Source organism: Silene latifolia, chromosome 5, assembly GCF_048544455.1.
Source record: "Silene latifolia isolate original U9 population chromosome 5, ASM4854445v1, whole genome shotgun sequence".
Lineage (NCBI taxonomy): Eukaryota > Viridiplantae > Streptophyta > Magnoliopsida > Caryophyllales > Caryophyllaceae > Silene > Silene latifolia.
In genome coordinates this window covers 21,946,634-21,967,960 of record NC_133530.1, presented here as the reverse complement: position 1 = coordinate 21,967,960, position 21,327 = coordinate 21,946,634, and the positions used below count along the sequence as shown (strand labels likewise).

At 39.0% G+C, this 21,327-nt stretch overlaps 2 protein-coding genes across 4 annotated transcripts; both read left to right on the top strand.

Annotated features, from left to right (window-relative positions):
- The first annotated feature begins 1,162 nt into the window (after window positions 1-1,162).
- LOC141657045 (replication protein A 70 kDa DNA-binding subunit B-like) lies at window positions 1,163-15,347 on the top strand. 3 transcript variants are annotated; one of them, XM_074464158.1, is made up of 11 exons: window positions 1,163-1,413; window positions 2,484-2,524; window positions 11,916-12,074; window positions 12,914-13,181; window positions 13,303-13,402; window positions 13,497-13,624; window positions 13,702-13,780; window positions 13,939-14,050; window positions 14,300-14,478; window positions 14,569-14,689; window positions 14,864-15,347. In XM_074464158.1, the coding sequence occupies exons 1-11, from the start codon at window positions 1,278-1,280 to the stop codon at window positions 14,996-14,998; spliced, it is 1,458 nt and encodes a 485-aa protein (XP_074320259.1). In that variant the 5' UTR covers window positions 1,163-1,277; the 3' UTR covers window positions 14,999-15,347. The 3 variants fall into 3 exon arrangements, with proteins under 3 accessions (XP_074320259.1, XP_074320258.1, XP_074320257.1); XM_074464157.1 differs by lacking the exons at window positions 11,916-12,074; window positions 12,914-13,181; window positions 13,303-13,402; ... (4 more) ...; window positions 14,569-14,689; window positions 14,864-15,347 and adding exons at window positions 4,743-5,082; window positions 5,165-10,596 and having other exon boundaries at window positions 1,364-1,413; XM_074464156.1 differs by lacking the exons at window positions 11,916-12,074; window positions 12,914-13,181; window positions 13,303-13,402; ... (4 more) ...; window positions 14,569-14,689; window positions 14,864-15,347 and adding exons at window positions 4,743-5,362; window positions 5,493-10,596 and having other exon boundaries at window positions 1,364-1,413.
- Window positions 15,348-16,020: 673 nt separating this feature from the next.
- Window positions 16,021-18,322, top strand: LOC141655038 (replication protein A 70 kDa DNA-binding subunit B-like). Its single transcript, XM_074462139.1, has 9 exons — window positions 16,021-16,191; window positions 16,324-16,591; window positions 16,698-16,797; window positions 16,879-17,006; window positions 17,098-17,176; window positions 17,250-17,361; window positions 17,457-17,635; window positions 17,712-17,832; window positions 17,913-18,322. Exons 1-9 carry the CDS (start codon window positions 16,021-16,023, stop codon window positions 18,045-18,047), a joined length of 1,293 nt encoding a protein of 430 aa, XP_074318240.1. The 3' UTR covers window positions 18,048-18,322.
- Window positions 18,323-21,327: the final 3,005 nt, after the last annotated feature.

Here is a 21,327-nt window from a genome sequence, read left to right as displayed (position 1 = left end):
ACACGGACATTATATCCACATGCTCATATTCCTCCTACTCCAAATTATACCCCCTCATCATATAAGGTTTATCTGGATTAGGAGTAATCCAAGTCTATGGTAATTATTATGGGGCTGTTTTCGAAAGTTTGGTATGAGGGTAAGAACAATTTAAGTTGTTATTTTTGATTTCGTAAATAAAACTCTTGTTTAACAAAAATATATCTCTTGAGCAATATAATAAACTGGAAAATTTGATTTAGTTGTGTAATATATACTTGTTTGGTAGATATTATAAAAAAAAAATGTCAAGATCCTTTTGCGATGTAAGGTGGCTGGAATTTGTACCCTTGTACCAAACTTAAGAAAATGTTAAGCAAGTTTATTCCCAAATATAGCCAAACCAAAGGTTAAGGAAAAAACTTAGCAATGTCATTGGTAACTAGTATAGTTCCCGTACTATAGTACGGTATTTATTAGATTGGAATAAGATTATTTGTATAATTTGACTGTACTTTTAATTAATATTATAATGTATTAAGTATAATATTATTAAGAGATAGAAAAAAAAAGTTTACTTACCATCAAAGAAGACATTAAATTACGTTGTTTTGTCTTAAACTGTTAATAATATCCTATAATGTTAAATAATTACATACATCTAATTTAGTAGATTAATAATACATTAAGTAAGATATCAGATCTCTAAATAAAACGCGCATTAATCTTATAAAGTAAACCGGTAAAAAACGATATACTACGCATGTTAAAAGACGTTTACAAATTATTAAATTACATTTTCACTTCTTTTTTCCAATTAATATAGCTAATTAGTGGTGGTGCCGTGGTGAGAAGATTTGAGCGGTAGAATACAATAGCGGGTCCCTACAGCTTGAGCGTAATATTAGAAAGAAATATACCGTATAATTTTCAACTTGAGCGCAATATTCATGTTGAGCGGGAATAGTTGAGCGGGATTTACCTAAGTGTATTAATCTTTTAGTATATCTAACACCTTTATAAAATATGGAAGCACCTATATCACTATTCATTAATGAATAGTAATTTGCCTAATGAATAGTGTTTCGTAAACGGGTTGGGCTGGCTATGTTGTGCGGTTATGGGCTCCTTTGGGTCTGGCTTGTGAATTCTCCTCTTAATGGCATTGTGGGCCGTTTTTATTATCTCAACATCCCTGTCTCAATCTCTAACTCTCCATCATCATCTTTAACCCAACACCTTGCCTCTTCATACCACTCCACTCACACCTCTTCATACCTTCATTCCCATCACCTTTGATGGCCTGCTTTCAACGGCACCATCTGGATGACGCCATTTTCGGCACCGGCACAGCTTTCACGGGCTCTCCTAACTTCCCCAGATTTGCGTGTCAAGTTTCGGAGCGATTGGGAGGTTCCGGACTCATTCTGCGCTGTACGTATAATTTGGCTCTGAAAACTATGTTCTGTGGTTGTCGATTAGATTGTGTGCCTTTGGATTGGTTATATGTGTGCCGAAAATTAGCCGTCTCAATTAATAAATACAAAATTGTATTAACTCAATTCTTGGTGCCATTTACAGCAAAAGCATTTTTGACCACTTCAGTGAATTTGTACAAATCGGAACTTTTGTCTTTAAATTGAGTTTGAATTGGTGATTGGTTTGGTACCTTCAATTTGCGTGCTAAAATTTTGGTTATTTCTAACAATAAAGCCATTAATGAGGCTGCAATTTCTTTTTGTGTTCCGCTGAGTAATCCGCACTGAGTAATCCGCACAAATCATATTTTGAGTAATTTTAAGCTTACAATTTGTGTTTTGCTGTTGATTACTCAAAGCCGTGTTGGATATGATAATATAAATAGTTCAAAGACTACAGTTTCAGGAGTTTGATGGATTACAGTTTACAATTAATCAATTTTAAAGTTGTGTATAGGTTTGTAGGTGAGGAATGATTACACATTTTTTGGGGGTGATTGTGGTGAGATATGGCCAGAGATATGGTTTAGGTACTTGTTATTTGTTTGGAAAAGGCAATGACCAGTGGTCATAGATATGGTTTATATGATTGTTAAATTTAGAACTGTGTAATTTTCAGTGTCCCTTCTTTAGCTTATGGGGTTTTAGTTTTATAATACCTTATATTGGTACTTGATTGGTATATTATAATGGTTTTTGTGGATTAGAGTGGGGTTTGGGTTAAGTGGTGCCTTGTAGTAGACCAAAAAATGTAAGGTGAGGTGACCTTTGGTAGAGGGTTGCTTCTAACCATGTAAATTAAGCAATAAGTAGGGTGTGGTGATGTAAGTGTACACTACATGAATAGTACTTGTAAGGAGGTGTGTTGTCTAGGCAGCTCTATATATCTCTACTTGGACTGTAACCAAAAAAACAGGTCATTCCTCCATAAGCCTGAGGTTGAATTTTATCTAAGGCTTTAACCCTAAACCTTTTATTTGCTTTTCTCGGTTCATAATTTGATACTTTTTGGTGTGTGCCTGGCAGGTCAGTCATTGGAACAAAACTTGGTGCAGCTGGCGACAGAGGTACAAGAACGATTGCTGTTAAGTTTTTATATATGCCGTGATTGCCACTTGTTAACTACTGTTTTTTGTTTGTTGCTGTGTGAATTTTGGGGAGCGTCTTCTTGTGTTAATATTGCCGTACTATAGCTAGCTTTTTTTACTTGCATCGGTTTAGGTGTTCAAATAAACTGTCCAGCATTGTCTATATATAATTGGGGATGGTCACTATATTATGGTGGTGTGTTTATATTTGTAGTTTGTTAGCTTTAATTTTGCCAACAAGTAAACAAGAGCAGTCAAACTTGGTTGGTAGGCAGTCCTAGGGTTAGTTTAATTGTCGTTTCAAGTACGTTGGATGTTTATTGTTGTTGGGAGCTTTTCATGTTGAGTGTTAGATTGTGAGGTTTTCTTTGGCAAGGGTGGTGGTGCAGGAGGTTTGTTCCACTGGATTTGGGTGTTGGAATTGGGTGTGTAGCATTACAGGCGACTGTGGTTCAGGTCGTTCCTTGTTTATAGGATATGCGGTAGGATCAAGTAGTCGCGTTTAAAGGTCTGGTATGGTCGATGTTAGGAAGTGAGTGAATACTCAGTCTAGGGTGGCAGGCTTACAAACCTATTTTTGCAAAAAAAAAAACAAATTGGTGGAGCAGGGAATTGGTTCGTTGTGGCCAGACTTTTAATTTGTTAAGTTAACAGGTTCAGTTTCAAATGGCGAGTGAGAAAAGGGAGTTCAAGATTTCATTCCGCGGGCTATTGTCTGATGTAACTAAGGCACTTAAGTGGCCAGACCCGATATACAGCCAGGCCAACTTGGCAAGGACCAAAGCTAATTTGGTACTGGCTAGAGGTCTTGGGCCCAACTCATGTTTGTTTAGAGGTGAACCAGGAAGGGACCTAGCTGAATCCGAGGAGCAGGCAGCTGAGCAAGCAGTGGATTTTCTTGTTCAGAAAAAACAGGTCATCATAGAAGACATCAATTTAGAAATGAGAAACATGTATAAGTCTTGCTGTCAATTTTTTAAGCAGAAGAGCACGGTGTTGGAGTCTATAGAGAAACCAAAAACCTATGGTAAGCTGGGGCACGAAAAAAAGAAAAAGCTCAATGTGCCTGCATCCCTGCCTAAGATTGTAAGCGCAGATCTGTGGACCATTTGGCTTCAGGTGGTGGCGGCGTACAAAGTTACTGCTGATGAAGTGGACTTCATAACCCAGGCAGATGGTGGTTATGTTTGTTGTTTTACAGTTACCTGGCCTGACCACGCATCCAGAGAGAGATATTTTATCGGGGATAGCCGTTACACTGTGGACAACGCAAGGCATAGTTTGGCGGGGAAAGCGATACAGTACTTTCAAACCCTTTATGGGTTCCCTGTGAAGGACGGCAACTTCAGTAGGATGAAGTATTCACAGATTCGGTGTGGGTTTCAGAGGCGTAGGTACTTATTTGCCAGAGAACGCAACATTTGTCTACCCGCTGATTTAGAATCAGTGCCTCTCTTTATTGCTGATGGCTACCACACCCCTGAAGGACCCTCCTATGGTATTCGCTCGGGTTTAACTTTACCGCCGGCCCCCAAAAAACCAAGAACTGTTGCGCTGAACCCATTTTCGGGTGCTGGACTGCGTGAATCATCAGGAGTCACTGCTACAATGCAAGGCAGCGAAGTCGGCAATGGATCTTAGGGTCTCGCTAGGTGTTAGGTGTTCCTAGGAATAAATGTACGGTTAGTGCCCTCGTGTGTCGGCAATGTATTTAGGATAATAAGCCTTTCGTAGGGCACGTTGTAGACTTTTGTTGCAACGCAATAGGCGAGCAGAAACGGTACTCAGTACTAGAGTAACGTTTGGTGAAAACTGTATGCGGTTGCAGATAACACTACCTGTACTTTTGATACGAACTGGAATGCCAAAAAAAAGGCCAACCAAACCTTTCTTTGTTTGCCTATTATGTGTTTTCTCTGCTTGTTGGTTGCAATCTTCACCATGTATAGGCTGGGAATTATGCAGAATAATGCAGAATACTTATGATTGGCCATACTAAATTAGAAATATAAAACCCAGGCACAAGCAATTCACTTGGAATTGTAATACGTAGATTCCAGCCGCGACCATGTGTTATGCAAAAAAAGGGACGTTCTGGGCAGGGGTAGGGTGGGAGGGGAAGGCACTTAAACAACTCATATAAAATGTGATTTCTGAAAAGGGGTGCTGATGTTTGCTCCGTTAAAATTCATGGCAGGACGATTACTTATATGTTGATTGGCAGCTTCAGAGGAAAGGAAAGCCGGCAACAATTGATTCATCGGGGGCTTGTAAATGGACTCTTCTGAGGTTATAGGTCAGCAAAGAGTTTTAAATAGTTAGTAGTAGACAATGAATCTTGTCGGGGTAGATTGCAGTACGCTAAATTCAGAGGCACATAAATTTTAAATCTTAGTATTGCTTTTTTAGTGTACACAGCTTGTGAGGATGAATATAATATTACCAAAAAAAAATGGACAAATGAATGGTGAAGATATAGGTGCCAAATTTGGAATTCTACAAAACTGCACAAACCATATCAGAACAACATATTCAATGTAAGCCAGACTTTCCGCCCAAACAACAAATGTACTTCCATGTTTCAAGCCACCAACCCCTAATGATTTTGAAAAGTTACAGGTGACGTCAGCACAGGTACGCCTGCAGCTAACGTTAAAAGGAAACGGTGTGCTGGAAAACAGCAGGCAGGCACTACATCGCATAGTCACCAGCAGGCGGCTAGCCAACCATATAGATCTAGGCGACTTCCACAGGCTGAACAACCACCTACTGAGCAGCCTGTCACGAGGAACCAGCGCAGGCGCCAGAATAAAACTGGTAAACTTCACAACCGCAACAACTTTTGTCTGTTGGGTATTGTATTAGAGCGCCTAATGTCATTGCCAGTACAAATATAGGACTCAGTATTAAACAACTAACTTGCCTTTTGTAATGGAATTCAATACAGGCAATGCTTCGCAGGCCGAGGGTCAAGCAACTGCCCAACCATATAGTTGTCGGAGGATTACGCCGCCTGTACAACAACCTGTACAGAAACCTGAATCCGCGGCGAAACGGAAGCGCCAGAGAAAAAAAAGTAATGTTCCTTACTGAACTATTAAATCATGTTGGAAATTTAATAACGCAGTTTTCTGATTATTACCATTACAAATATATGATCAATAATTGGACGACGAATCTAAATTGGGTAATTCAATAGAAATTCCGGATGCAGTGGGGGGGAAGCCAGTGCCATCAGAGGCGAGTAAATTAAAAGCACCCACCTACTGTGTAGACTGCGGAGCAAAGAAGTTTATGAAGCAAAGGGCTTGTGTTGTGCCAGTGGTGAGATCAAGTTGGCTTTTAATGAATACCCAGAAGAACTGATACGCCTTTATACTGCTAGAGATGATGAATCCGAGCAGTTTCAGACATATTCTAGGTTGTATAACAACCTTTTCGCTTTCAGTTCTCTAGGAGGTCACTTTCATTCAGAATATGAGAAGGGGATTTATGTTTTCAAGGCACAGGGGCAAGTGTATCATTTTTTGCCAGATTTAATACCCATGGATAGTATTCCTAGGTACCTACAGTTGTACTTTTATGACGGTCAGTACGAAAAGGAAAATCGGATGGGGTTGTTCCCTAATGATCTGAATGAACAAATTGTGACCCTTCTTATGGGACTTATGGATGATAATCCATACGGGAAATTCTTTAGATCTTTAAAGGAGGTGGAGGTAACTCAGGATACAAGGATAGTGCTTACTACTTACCCAGGCCATGACCAACGCGTGTATAATGCACCCACATCTGATGAAGTTGCAGTTGTTTGGCCGGACAACACAGCTATGCAAGGCAATGCAGGCCCTCATATCATTGCATATGGAAAGGGTGCACAAACGCATACAATTAAACATTACTATGGATGCTATGACCCATTGCAGTATCCGCTCCTACTGCCAAGGGGAGATTGCGGATGGCATCAGGGATTAAAGAAACAATCAAGTCCTTCCTTTGAAGGCGAGGCAAGTTCTTCATTCCCGGTATCCGCAATGACAACTGAGGAACCTGAATCGCTCATACAGGTGGAAGTAGCAAGTAAGTTTTAATTTAATGATTGGTTTTTGAATTTATATCAGTTCTGCAAACGTGCTATGAATATTTATAAATGGATTTACCATTGCTAGATGCTGCTAGAAGGCGCACAAGGGCTGACAAGCGAATATCCTGTAGAGAGTATTATGCGTACAAATTTCAGATAAGGCCTGGTAACGTTCTCCTTAGAGGAGGTAGGCTGTTCCAACAATTCATAGTCGACATGTACGTGAAAATTGAAAATACAAGGTTGGACTTTCTGCGCTTAAACCAGGAAACCATCCGGGCAGATTTGTATCAAGGAATCCTTGACACGCTGGAACTAGGGGAGACCAGTGCGTGTAATGTTGGGAAAAGAATTGTGCTGCCACCGTCATTCCTAGGGGGGCCTAGGGATATGCGTAGATGGTATTTGAATGCAATGGCTCTCGTCCAAAAATATGGGAAGCCAGATCTATTCATAACTATAACATGTAATCCTAACTGGCCGGAGATCAAGGCAGAATTAGCACCTGGTGAACAAGCACACAATAGGCCGGATCTGGTCGCCCGCATCTTCCATGCGAAGTTGACGTTGCTAAGAAAGCAGATCAAGGAAAAGAAAATATTTGGGGAAGTTGCAGCTATGATTAATGTCGTTGAGTTCCAGAAACGTGGCCTTCCACATGCACATTTCTTGGTGATACTCAAACCAGGTTATAAAGTTACATCCCCAGAGAAGTTCGATGAATACGTTTCCGCGGAAGTACCTTCAACTGAGAATCCTCATCTGCGGGCAGCTGTAATCAAGCATATGATGCACGGTCCATGTGGTGTTGAGTTTCCAAAGTGCGCCTGTATGATAACCAAAAATGGGAAAAGAGAGTGCAGCAAAGCATATCCCAAAAGTTTACGCAGCTTCACAACAAATGGGACCGACTGCTATCCGTTATATAGGAGGCGGGATACTGGGGAAACAGTTTTGGTGAGGAAAGTGAAAATGGATAATAGATCGGTAGTTCCTTACAACCCTTACCTACTTGCCATGTTTGATTGCCACTTGAATGTAGAGGTTTGCTCAACTATCAACGCAGTGAAGTATCTATATAAATATGTATATAAAGGTCATGATCGAATCTTATTCAACGTTGAAGCTGGAGGTGTGGCTCCGGTGGTTGATGAGATTCACAAGTATCAGTCTGGTAGATGGGTATCACCCCCAGAAGCTGCTTGGAGAATTTTTGGGTTCAACCTTTTTGACATATACCCACCTGTTCATCCTCTGCCAGTCCATACCCCAAATAGCCAGCTCATCAGGTTCACAAGCAACGAAGAACTGGCAACGGTAGCAGCTGATGACCAAAGGGCCAAAACTATGCTTACCGAATTTTTTAAGACAAGTGCAGAGCTACCTGAAGGGGAAAAATATCTGTACGGTGAGTTCCCAGAGCATTTCGTGTGGGTAGGCAAAACAAAAAGTTGGAAAAAAAGGAACTCCGGTGTAGTCATTAGCAGGGTGGCGCACGCATCACCTGGAGAGGGTGAACGATATTATCTCAGATTGTTGCTGGCGCATGTAAGAGGGCCAAAGTCATTTGAAGATCTGCAAACAGTGGACGGTGTTTGTTGTGCATCGTATCAAGAAGCTGCATTAAAAAGAGGTGTACTTGAGCAAGACAATGCAGCTGAAAAATGCATGGAAGAGGCTGTAAAGGTAGAAATGCCTAACGCGCTTCGTCGTCTGTTTGCAACTATACTGATCTTCAGTTGTCCGAACAACCCTGCAGAATTCTGGAAACAATTTTACACAGCCCTTTCGAAGGATTTCGCTAAACAGTTCCCAGGGGAAGTGGCAAAAATTTTACAGTTAACTGCTGGGAAAGTGGAGCAGTTTTTGGAGGGGATGGGTAAGAGCTTTGGACATTTTAATTTGGCTCACCTCCATATTATACAGGAAACAGTTGTGCAGAGCACAAGAGATATTAGTGACGCTTTGAACGCTCCGGTTCCTCTCTTACAATTAGCTTCCCGGAAAGAGCTCAATGCTCAACAACGAACTGCTTATAAGGCTATCATGCATCACGTGAAAACTAGCAAGGCGGGAGCCTTCTTCATTGACGGGCCAGGTGGAACAGGAAAGACATTTTTGTATGGGGCATTGTATGCAAAGGTACGATCAATGGGTAAGATATGTTTGCCAACGGCAAGTTCCGGAATAGCCGCATCAAACTTACCAACTGGGAGAACAACTCATTCAAGATTTAAAATACCCCTGGATACAGATGAAACTTTGACCTGTGATGTGTCAAAACAAAGTAGTCTAGCATGCCTACTAAGGGAAACATCATTGTTCATCTGGGATGAAGCCTCAATGGCGAAAAAACAAAATATTGAGGCTGTGGATATGCTGTTGAAAGATGTGTGCAGTAATTCAGAACTATTTGGAGGAAAGGTTATTGTTTTTGGCGGTGATTTCCGACAAGTCCTACCAGTTCTTCCACGACGCACGCAGCAGGAGGCGGTGGATGCCAGCATAGTCAGTTCAGCTCTGTGGCCGCAATTGACAAAATTTAGCCTCACTGAAAATATTAGAGCCAGGGCGGATCCTAAATTTTCAGAGTTCTTACTGAAACTTGGTAATGGAGAACTGCAGAGTTCGGAAAAAGGGATGATTGAGCTTCCGGAGGAACTGATATTGAAAGCAGATGCAGAAAGACAACCTGAGGAGCTACTGATTGATGCTGTGTTCCCAGAAATTAGAGGGAGCCATTTCAGTACGGATATTTTTACTGAACGGGCCATCTTGACACCGAGAAACAATGACGTTGACTCGATTAACAAGATCTTGATCGAAAAGTTCCCTGGCGACAGCCATATTTACAAGAGTTTTGACAGCGTAATTGATGACAATTCAAATGTATATCCCGCTGAGTTTTTGAACTCACTGTGTCCGCCTGGAATGACGCCACATGCATTGGTGGTCAAGGAGAACTCGCCAGTAATATTATTACGCAATCTGGACCCTGCAGCAGGCCTGTGCAACGGTACAAGGTTAATTTGCAAGCGCTTTTACCCAAACATGATAGAGTGTGAGATATCAACTGGTTTTTACACAGGAGAACGTGTCTTCCTTCCAAGAATAACCCTAAAGCCCTCCAAAAGTTCAAAATTCCCAATTCATTTCCAAAGAAAACAGTTTCCCATTAAGCTAAGCTTTGCAATGACAATAAACAAGGCTCAGGGTCAGACATTGCAGCGTGCTGGAGTTTATCTACCAAAACCGTGTTTCTCACATGGCCAATTATATGTGGCCTTATCCCGCGCTAGATCTTCTCAGGAATTGAAGGTTCTCCACAATCCAACGGCTGATGATAAAAAAGGGAATTTGGTGAAGAATGTCGTATCCTTTGAGGTGTTGCAGAGGGCCGGGATTCGCTGAACCTTCCAGGTAATAGATACAAACATACGTATTTCATAAATACGTTGGTTCTAGATCTTTGCGTAAGACGCCATAAAACCTCCAAAGCTGATGCTCGGATTCTTCCCATCTTACAGGAAATAGGTTCAGCATGCCCGAAAGCCGGAAGTGTAAATATGAATCTACAATAAAAAACTACTATTCATCTGATGTCAAGAAATGCAGATGCCTGACATCAATTTTTGAACACATGTGTATTTTGGGGAGATGCAAATCAAACAAGAACAGTGACTGACTGTCTTTAGAAAACTGTGCTTGGTTGCTTTGGAGGGATTGCTAACCCAGTTAAGCTCAATCGAATTATTGAGAGCGGATCATGTAGGATGTATTTTGTTTTCAACAAACAAGGTTTGTATTTGAATGTTCTTGCATTAATTTTAGCAGATTTACGTGTTTAGTCATGGATATTCAGCCTTGATCAAGATCAGTTGCCACGGGTTATGAGATAGAGTGTTGTTATCTAAGCACATTCAGGCCATATTTTGCTCTAGGCAGAGCATATTCCCGGCGTCAATTTTTTTTTTGTTGTGCTAAGAAATAAAGTGTTGTTACTTCAATGGTTTAAGGACCGCCAAAACATATTTCTATACAACTAATATAACAATTCCCCCTTCAGGATTTTTGGGAAAATACTAATGTCTAATATCACGATGTTCATAAAGCCGACGCTCTGATTCTTGGTATATTAGAGATTAACATCTGAATTAGAATTGATTTAACAAGAAAATGTAAAATGGACATAGCTTTACAACAAAGTCAGCAACTAAAGTGACAGAGGAGTTGACTATAGCCAGTCACCTAGGTTGTACTAGGTTAGCCATTTTAAAAGCCTTATAGACTTGTCATTTCACTTTCAAAATTTCGGAATACTTGGGTTCAGGAATGAATCATCTCTATTTCCTTTCTCTCCAGTTCCTCTCAAAATCTCTTTAAATAATATTTGCCTCTTACACCCTCACTTTCTTATTTGTTTATGCATAAATTTAAAATCGTTTGATATGGTTAATATGCGATCCGGGCTACTAATAAGTACTTAATTACCTCTCCATTTCTTTTTAGGAAATGGAGATAAAATGGGTTCCTTGAATTCTATAGTTATGATTTATCAAAAATATGTGATTCATGCCATTGTTTATATTATACAATATCAAAACAATGTAAAAGTACATTTGGATCATAGTTATGTGATTATGCCATGTATTTAAGATAAACAACGAGATTAGACCTACAAATCATGTATGAATAGTCTTTAAACTTGCACGGGGTAATAGTTAGCACTTTTTCTCGGAAAATACACTATTATGTAATATATAAACAACTAATTGACTTCCTAAACCTAACAAGTGTCTTTAAAAAATAGGAAACTATACTATCTCAAGGACAACCAAAGTACATATAAAAAGACTTAAAAAAAGACAATACAGGAGTAGGGTGTACCAGGCAACACCAAAAAAGAGATAAATGCAGTGGAAAGCATGGGAGAGATGACAAGAGGGAGTTGTCAAGTTTCACTGTTAACCTTACAATGACATGATTCAGTAACTGATTCCTGAACCATAGCATGCCCAAGCACTCCTAAAATAGATACACAATAAGCAATCAGGCGGGAAAGGAAAGGACTGCACATCAACAATCAATTACTTTTTCCAGCAATCACAGTTTTCTGACTAAACGTGCTCCTTGACGCAAAAGAAAAGAAAAGGTAAAGTACTCTATCAATTTCAATTGTACTGAGATGGTCTAAGTAACTGATAAATACTTATTTATAGTCTTGAGATTTGGTATAAGGAATACTCTGAAATCTTTGTAAAACAATTGTTAAGCGATATTTTGCAGCATCCATCCATGAAACCTGAGAAAAAACTTGTCAAGGACCTAGATGATAAAGTCGGGCCGCATACTATTCGACTGAAGGTTATTGACAAGGGCAATACACAGAATTCACCCAACAAGAGGTCAACACATTACCAAAGGATAGTTTTTCAAGATGAAGAGGTAATTCAGAAATTGAATTTAATTTCGTTTATATAATATGCATTGATAAGTAGATAATGTTATAATAGCTGAATTTGAGTCTTTATGTGGCACCTGATAATAATGACAGGGTAGGTTTTGGGTGATCTAAATTTCTAGACCTCTATAGAGTAAGCGGTCAGTTAATTACGTAGTTTAGCTAAGTTAGTAATAATCGTAGGCAAATAATGAACCTAAACTTCGTCCTGTGCCACTTACCTTGCTGAAATGTAGTCCTAGAACACCAAGCATGAGCTTCATTCATTTTTTACGAGAGACCAGGCCATTGATCAACCCAGGCCTGACTTGTTTTGAAGGATAGACCATCATTTCCTAAAGAAAGGACGATTTAAAATGTCATCCTAGGTGTTAGAAAAAGAGATTTTTCATATGAAAAGATATTGTAATGGGGACGAAAATAATACCTGCTCCCTCAATATAGGACTGTCAGCTAACCACCCGCCAAGTGATGTGCTTCATTTTCTGTCCACTGAGCTACTGCCTTAAAAGCTGCGTGAAAGAACACCCCTGCCTGAAATACGTCACCACCCAAGCATTACCAGTTTGCAGTTTTGGTGCAATTTAGAGACCCAGGACCCTCTAATCTTTAATGCTATTGTGGTTAATAGTCTGTAATCTGTTTTCGTTGAGTTTAATGACTGCAGCAATGACATGGGCGTGTTAATTGTGAATCCTTGACAGTAATTGTTGAGTAGAGCAATTATTTTTAATCACTTTAATTCGGCTGTTTATAAGCCAGGTCTTGATTGTGAGTACAACTATTATTACCTAACTGCCTATTTCTTCTACATTAAATACAGGGCAGCAAGATAAAAACTATCCTATACAATGATGACATTGGCGCTTACGAAAATATCATACAAAGTAAAGTGGAATATGACATCTCCAATGCAAAGATAAGGCCAATGCCTGAGAAATATCGAGTGAGTGCTGATGACCATCCTTTTCAGCTCAGCTTTGGTTCCGATACCATTATCAAAGCTGTTGAAGGGTCCAAACCTCCTATTGGTCCGGAGTACGTCACCATTGCTGCCATACCAAGAACCAACACAGCTGATGACAGATATGGTGAGCAATCAAAATTAAACCTGAAATTGCATTCATGCTACGCCAAAATTAACATCTTCTGCATGCTGTTAAATGAGTTTCCATTTAGTCTTACAAGGTTGCCTTATTTGATGATGTGTAGATGTAGTTGGCGTACTTCTCTATGTGGAGCCGCTGCGCCAGGTACCACGCCCAAGTGGGTTACCTTTGGATGTCCGTGAATGGATCATTATTGATCATAGGTAACGACACAATAACCACAACTTCCCAAAATCTATATGCTCTTTTACATAGTAAGTACAGGTGTTTATGACTTTATTACTTCAACTGCTGTAGTACGGAACACCCACTAATCATAACTGCTTGGGCGGAACTGGCCACTAGAGAAGGGGAGCAACTACAAGAAGTGGCTGAATCATTCCCAATCATTGGTCTAACCTCTCTAAAGCCGTCCTATCACAAAGGTTCAGAGTTCTACCCGTGAATTTAATTTATGTAAATTGACCAGCATTTACTTATAAGCTGTAAACTGCCATGCTAGGTTTCTCACTGTCCACTACATCATCAACATTTGTGAAGATTAATCCAGAAGGGGAAAAAGCGGATATGCTTCGTGCTTGGTAAGAAACGTCTGTACCTACTTTGAACCAGACCACCACCCAAGGAAGACCCCCTCCCGTTCTGCACACAACACAGCGCCAACACCACCCTCCTTTAACACCGCCACCCCGGCAAATTTTCCTCCGAAACTAACTCGGCTACTTCTACATGTTATTAGGGCTGCAGCAAATAAGGCAGCAATCTCTGCTAAGCACTGTCAAGTGTTTGATATTCGTGCTCCAACAACAACGCGGGTAACAACTACAACAAGGAAAATACGCACTAAAAAGGTACACAATTCCCAATCCACATATTTACGGCCTGATTTCAATAGTCATACACAGACGCATTGAATGAGAGGCTTCTAAAATGTATACGCTCAGTTATACGTAAAAGTTTCATATGAGGCATCAAGGCCTTATTACAAGGCCATTTACATCATGGCCATGGAAGAAGATAAGTAGCTTGATTATTATCCGGTGGCGGCCAGGTGTAAATGGCTAGACGTGGAACTGTTTAAACTGATATGAGATTCACAGGCTGCTGATACACTACAAGAAGAGCGTCACTGGCTTCATGTATCAAGTCCTGAATTCGATCGAAAGGATGTGCGCTTCTACCTTGGATGTATCCACTGCGGAACAGGAAGCAAGGAAGAAATCAATGTCAAGTATACCTGTGCTACCTGCAAGAGACAAGCAGTAACCTCATTACCCAGGTGCCCATACAGTTCATGGTTATCCAGGAACAAGAACAATAACCAGTTTTAGACAAAGTTACTAACAATATATTTTATTGATGAATATAGGATGAACATCACTTTTGAAGCCGTTGACGAAACAGGTTCTTACATGTTCACTGCATTCACCAATGACGCTGAAAAACTACTGCAAAAAAAGGCCAGCGACTTCTATACAATGGATCTAGGAGTAAGTTTGAGAACTAAGTCTATCCTTGAAAGATTTTTTGGAGCCGGTTTAAGAACACGAAAAAAATAGATCTTTTAAAAATAAACGACACCTTAGCCGGATACTGCTATGCTGATTCCGTTAATAAGATTTGACAACATACTCTAATACTGATACATGAATACATCTACGCAGGTTCGTGACAAATGCCTAACAGATGCTGAAAGTAGCATTCGAAACAGCAAATTCTACATTCAAGTTGGCCCAGCACCGACTCTCTCAAGAAATGGAGTGCTCAAGTGGGTACTCAAACAACTTTCACTAGAGTAAACTGCATGGCGGCAAGGGTAAATGGTAAACATTTTGCAGATTTTGGGAGGCGAGAACTGAGATGGCAACTATTTTGTTAACCAAAGCACCTTCTCATGCCAGAATAAAGAGCGGTTAGCATAACTGCCAAACATGGTGCATAAGTACAACAATGTTTCATTTGTAATCAGTTGTCCACATAAGTGCGCCTAGAAATATGTACTCATCATAAAACACCATCAATACTTACAGCTACTCTTTGCCGCTGGTATATCGGATTCGCCGAGGATTATAGACCATGACAGGTCCTCTTAATTTGTAATAAATTCTGTGAAACGTGTTTACAACTCTGAAGATTATCTAACTTCTTTATGGCAAACACTACTGACCAAAAAAAAAACCTGCTACACCTAGGTTCGTGATTTAAATGCCTTCTATTGAGGTGCTTATATGATGTGCAAAGTGCAAAATTGCCAGAACAATATTAGCCAGCATACCAAGAACTATCCATCTAACATATACCCAAAAACCATAAATTAGCACATTGAAAGTCGTAAATTGAACTGCCCATTTCGTTAACTTTGAATGATTGCATCCCACAAAATTAGAACCCACAAATCAGCATATGAAAGGGGCTGTGAAAATTACTATACTGAACAGCAGACCACAAATAAAGCAATTTAACAAATAGATTTACTCATTGCAGGTTAGCTAACCATTGATATGACAACACAATTAGAAAATATAATTTGTTAGCACATAGGCAGCTGACAGAGTAATTGTTTTCAGTGCTGAGTAACCCTTGCCATACATTTACAGTACTTTATGTGTAAGAAAATAAATCATTGCCATGATATCTAAACCAATATTACAAGCAACATAAACTCCTATAACTACAACTTTTCTGCTATATGCTAAGAGCACTTCATCAACCACCACTGTGAGTCTAAGTTCTTTACATACCATCCATATTTTCCAATGTTGTTTTTAAAATTCTGTTACATTACATATGTAACTTGTTTGAATAAGGCACTAATATATTAATGGTAATTGTGAAGGTCACCATGAACCCTATGAGGAAGCTTGCCAGGCAGATTGCAGGTAACAAAACTCCACATTCCATTAAGCTCAAAGTCGACGACAAAATGAATTTCCATACTTCATCAGAAAATAGCAGTTTGGAATCACAAGTGATTACATTCGAAGATGAAGAGGTAGATTCTACACAATTCCTTAATATTCAGTGTTAAAGTATATTGCTCATGATCTTCCAAAACCTACTGTTGTTATGTTTTTCAATTAAACACACATTGAGTATAGGTAGTTTAAAGCTTCATCTACTGCAGGGAGCCACACTTAAAACTATACTATACAATGAAGACCTAGAAATATTTGAGGATGCTATAGATGGTGGAATGGAGTATGAAATCAACAATGCGGAGGTGGATGTGTTATCTGTTCAGACCTATGCAACTCCAGAAAAGCCAGTGTATCACATTTACTTTAACAGTAAGACAACCATTCAGCGTATTTATGGACCTGATTCCACATGTTTACCTCAATACATCTTGCTCGCATCTATCCCAAGAGAGCTGTCACTTGGGCATCGATACGGTGAGACATCGCTAAAAATTTCTTAGATTGAAAATTTGGTACTGCTGACAAAATGGGTCAAAAATTGTAGTTGTTCTATTTCTAACAAATTAACAATGAACTGTAGATGTCTTGGGAATTGTTGTATATGTGAGTCAAAAATACCAAGTTCCGACACACAGTGGCCGGCCAAGAGAGGCCTGTGAGGTTATCATCATTGATCACAGGTGCAAAACTTCATCCATAGCATAAACATAGAAACAATAGTTCACACCATGCCTCACCTATAATATTGTTTTGTAATGTAGTTCTGAACAGGTAATGATAGTAACAGTTTGGGGGGAGCCAGCCATTAACGCATACACAGCTCTCCAATCCATGGCACCATCCTTTCCGGTTATTGGATTCACGGCTCTAAGGATGTCTTATGAAAAGGGTAATTACTCTTAATCACCATAAAATTTATATATTAAGTAGCATCCCACAAAATTGTGCAGCTGAAACAATTGCCTATTCTAATTATGTAGGGTTCTCACTTGAAACAACCTGTTTAACATTTACCAACTTATATCCACAAGGGGAGGATGCTGCTTCGCTGCATGCTTGGTGAAAATTCTATAACTCATGTCATGCTTGCATTGCACCTAAATTATCGGGGTTTAACAAGACAATGTTGCAGGGGAGAGGCAAATATATCTCTACTCATTGCGAAGAACCAAAAAATCAGTGAAGTGCGCCGTCCACAAACGCAGCGCATAATAACCACCATACAAACCCTCCTACAGAAGAAAGTAAGTGTTCATCTTATTACCATCAAATTGCATGAGCAGTACCCGCTGATAGCTACGTTCTATACATAATTGCAAATGTTCATTGCAATTGACAGGTTAAAAACACTCTACAGGAAGAACGCCATTGGTTGCAAGTACAGCTGGCAGAATTTGACCATACAAGACTACGCTTATATCTGGGCTGCAGCCACTGCGGAACAGGGAACTATGAAGACATTGAGGTGGTCTATACTTGCACCGACTGTTTCACAGAAAATGCTATTTCAACTCCTAGGTAAAGAATCCATAAACCAAAAATGTTAACGAAACAGGCTATTAAATCTAATAGGGCGGGATACTTATAAATGCAGGATGGCCATAACATTTGAAGCAACAGATGAAACTGGAGCCTATTTTTTCACTGCATTGACTAAGAATGCAGAGCAACTACTAGAAGTGGATGCAACAACCTTATACAAAATGCTTCCGCAGGTACTTTCAAATTAGCACCACACTTGACAGGTTACAAATTATATCTAACTAATCACCCATATGAATCATTTTGCATATAGGAAAGAGAAGACTACCTTGGCCAAGTTGAAAATCAGATTAGATGTACGCCAATTTACATCGAGGTGGCGCCAAAAAATTCGCTTTCAAGGGCGCGGGTACTAGAGTGGTATCTCAAACAAGTGTCTCGAAACTAGAGTGGCGCTTCGAAGGCCTGCTGGGAAACTTTTGCCAAACTTTTGCTCACAGTACACGTTTTGACATGCAACACCCGCTTGTTTAGTATTAAGGCATATATTCAGTGAGATATAACTGAATTAGGCAACGGTTAGTAGCATGTTTAGTATTAAGGGAAAAAATCAGTGAGATATTACTGAACTAAGCAATGAGTAGTAGCATGTAAATGATAATAACCGCTACGTTATGCCACCTTATCCAAAAAATATTATGGCAATAAGATGTAATCTGTGAGTTATGCTTATAAGCTGGATGCTTTCTTTTTCCAACATCCTAAGTTAAAATAATAATCAATCATATGTTGAAGAAAATGTTTGCGCAAACTTATGAGAGCCAGGTCAGACGCATCAACGCGGGTGAAACGTCGGAGATTAAAATATCTTGGGGGACCGCGCGCTTGCGCGCGCGGTGCAACCAACTAGTAAGGGATAAAGGTGGATTGATATGTTATAAAGATTGCATAATATATTAGGAGTAAATGATATGACATTATTTTTTCGGATTTTATCTCTGATGAATTGATATAAGATATTGTATATTGGGGGTAATTTATTGTGATTCGAAATATTGTGATTTGAGATTTTCGAAATAATATTGTTAGCATTGCATAGTTTGAGGGCAAATTATAGTTTATTTCTCTATAGGATTGTATAATTAGAAAAGTCAAAGCATAATTTTTTTCCATGTATAAAATTCCAAGAATTATCACGTTAGAATTTTAGTAATGATGCAAATCAATGCAATCAATTAATTTAAGTCGAGGGCCCAACTTAGAACGTGCTTTGTACTGTTTATAATCCACAAGGCAGGCCCAACAAAGTGGGAACACACTTTGGCGGGAAAATACTAAGAGAATTTTATTCTCTTAGTAGTAGGGGGGATTATCTCCCCCACATAAATGTTTCCCTCAATAAGTGAGGGTGTACGAGGTAGACCCATAGAAGTACATATCCCATGTTTGATGCTTTTGTAATTTATTGTTGGCATCACCACTAAGGTTTTTCATAGCATCCCGTATAACAGTCAAATCAACCAAAGTTGGTATACCGGTGAAGTCCTGAAGTGAGTAATCAGCGTTAGACATTGATCTAAAGATAGAATAATAATAAACTTATCCAGCACTATAGTCGAAAACAAATATGTAGAAGAACACCGACCAGCTTGAAGGGTATTTTAGTGAGCTTTGGGAAAGAGTTGGCATCACTATTAAGGTTTTTCATAACATCCCGCAAAGCAGCCAAATCAACCACAACTGGCACACCGGTGACGTCCTGGAAGTGGGTAATCAACTCTAGGCATTACTATAAATATAGAATAATTATAAACTTATCAAGCACTATAGTCGAGAAACGAGCCTGTTGAAGAATATACGGGCTGGCTTGAAGGGTGTTTCAGTGAGCTCTGGGCCAGTGTTTTCCGAGTCAATGATTGCAACATCATTTCCTAACATGAAAACTACAAAGCAATAAGAGATCAATTGAATTCACTCATTCCCGACATTCAGATCGAAAATCAAAGCCAATTTAATCATCTCTTTTAACAGGATCCACATCTCTCACTCCACTACAAGTCCTCAAATCTAAACCATCAATCCTTAAAATAAAATCAACAAAAATTGATTCGTCTCTCGGGGACTCGCTATCTATCGTCAAAAAGTACTTAAATCTATATATACTCCTCAAATCATATCAGATAAATCTCAGTCAGAAAAAAAGTACTACTCCTTCCCAGTCACTATAATGTTCCCTCTTTCCCGAAACGGATTATTCAACTAATGTTCCCCTCTCTATTTTTAAAAACTTTTACTCTTATTTTATTCATTCCTCTCTCCTATCACCAAACCCTACACAACTCTTTTACTCCTATTTTATTACTTTCCTTTATGTTTTGGCCCCACAGTTCTTTATTTAACTACTAATAATTCATCCCTCTCTCTTATCACCAATCTCACACAACTCTTTTACTCTTATTTTAATACTTTTCCTAAAGTATTGTGCCAAAACCAAAGGGGAAGATTATGATGAATGGGAGGGAGTATAAAATATTACCAATTGTAATCATTTTCTAAATGTCAAAGACGTAATCTCACTCAAAAATGTCTGATCCAATTACATCAAATTCATCGATAATCTCCGATTAGAAACACCTTTCACTTTCATATTTTTACGACAATTTCAAACAAAATTTGACCTAGTCGTTTAACTATACTTCAACTCTGTTTTTTTCCCGCTTTCTCGCGTAACAACGAAATTTATATCTACTCCAATACACTAATCAAACTACTAATTAAATCGGTTATGTATGGAATACGGAAGATATTTGTAACTCGAGTATACTAATCACACTATTACTAAGTAGTAGTGTGATTAGTATATTCGAGTTTAGTCATTCATTTTTGTTGCGGATATACTCGATTTGATTTGAAAGCACAGCCAAAAAAAAGGACTAGACTCAAATACATAAATCACATTATACTTACGTAAATTATTCACGTCATCACGTTTCGAACACGGAACATATTCAAATTAACGATTCTAGTACTAGTGTGATTTATGTATTCGAGTTTTCTCATTCATTTCTCTTGCGAATATACTCGATTTGACACGAAAAGATATTCGCGAATCATGAAAAACAAAATAAGCGAATTCATAAATCATACCCATAGTAGCGATCTTGCGATGAAACCGTTCAACGAACGAACGATCAACAGAATCGAAACGAGAGCGAAGAGTGACCGGTGATCGCCAGTCAACAACGTAGTTCCGCCAGGAAAAAGAGCGTCGTACTGATCGTAAAGCAGGGGAGTGGCTTAGGTTACGGTGAGCGGGAACCAGACAAGAACGGACGGCGGAGAGTAGTTGGGAGGATGACGTGGAGACGTGGAGATGTAGATGGCGATGATGACGAGAAGGCGTGAGGAAGAAACGGAGTTTGGTAATCTATACAATATAGTTAAAAGCCTACTTAAAGCATTTAATTTTAATCCACGTGTATTTTTTCTATTGGTTAATAATAATTCAATTATATTAGTTACTTAATTATCTAATTAAAAGTAAGTAATTATCTAACTAAAAGTAATCTTTAAATAACATGTGTTACATGCTTATAAAATATAAAAAAAATTAGTGGCAAATACAAAAAACAAATTAATACAAACTCTTTATTTTCCTCTCATAAATTTGGTATTAATCTACCTATTCATTTAACTTTTTTTTTTTCATTTTTTTAATAGATGGTCTT

Bases quoted from the DNA above. Each gene is read 5' to 3' on its own strand.
- LOC141655038 (XM_074462139.1), top strand. From the start codon at position 16,021: ATGGTAATTGTGAAGGTCACCATGAACCCTATGAGGAAGCTTGCCAGG. The intron at 16,192-16,323 runs GTAGATTCTACA...CATCTACTGCAG, and splicing joins TTACATTCGAAGATGAAGAG to GGAGCCACACTTAAAACTAT. The intron at 16,592-16,697 runs GTGAGACATCGC...AATGAACTGTAG, and splicing joins GTCACTTGGGCATCGATACG to ATGTCTTGGGAATTGTTGTA.
- LOC141657045 (XM_074464157.1), top strand. From the start codon at position 6,696: ATGGATTTACCATTGCTAGATGCTGCTAGAAGGCGCACAAGGGCTGAC.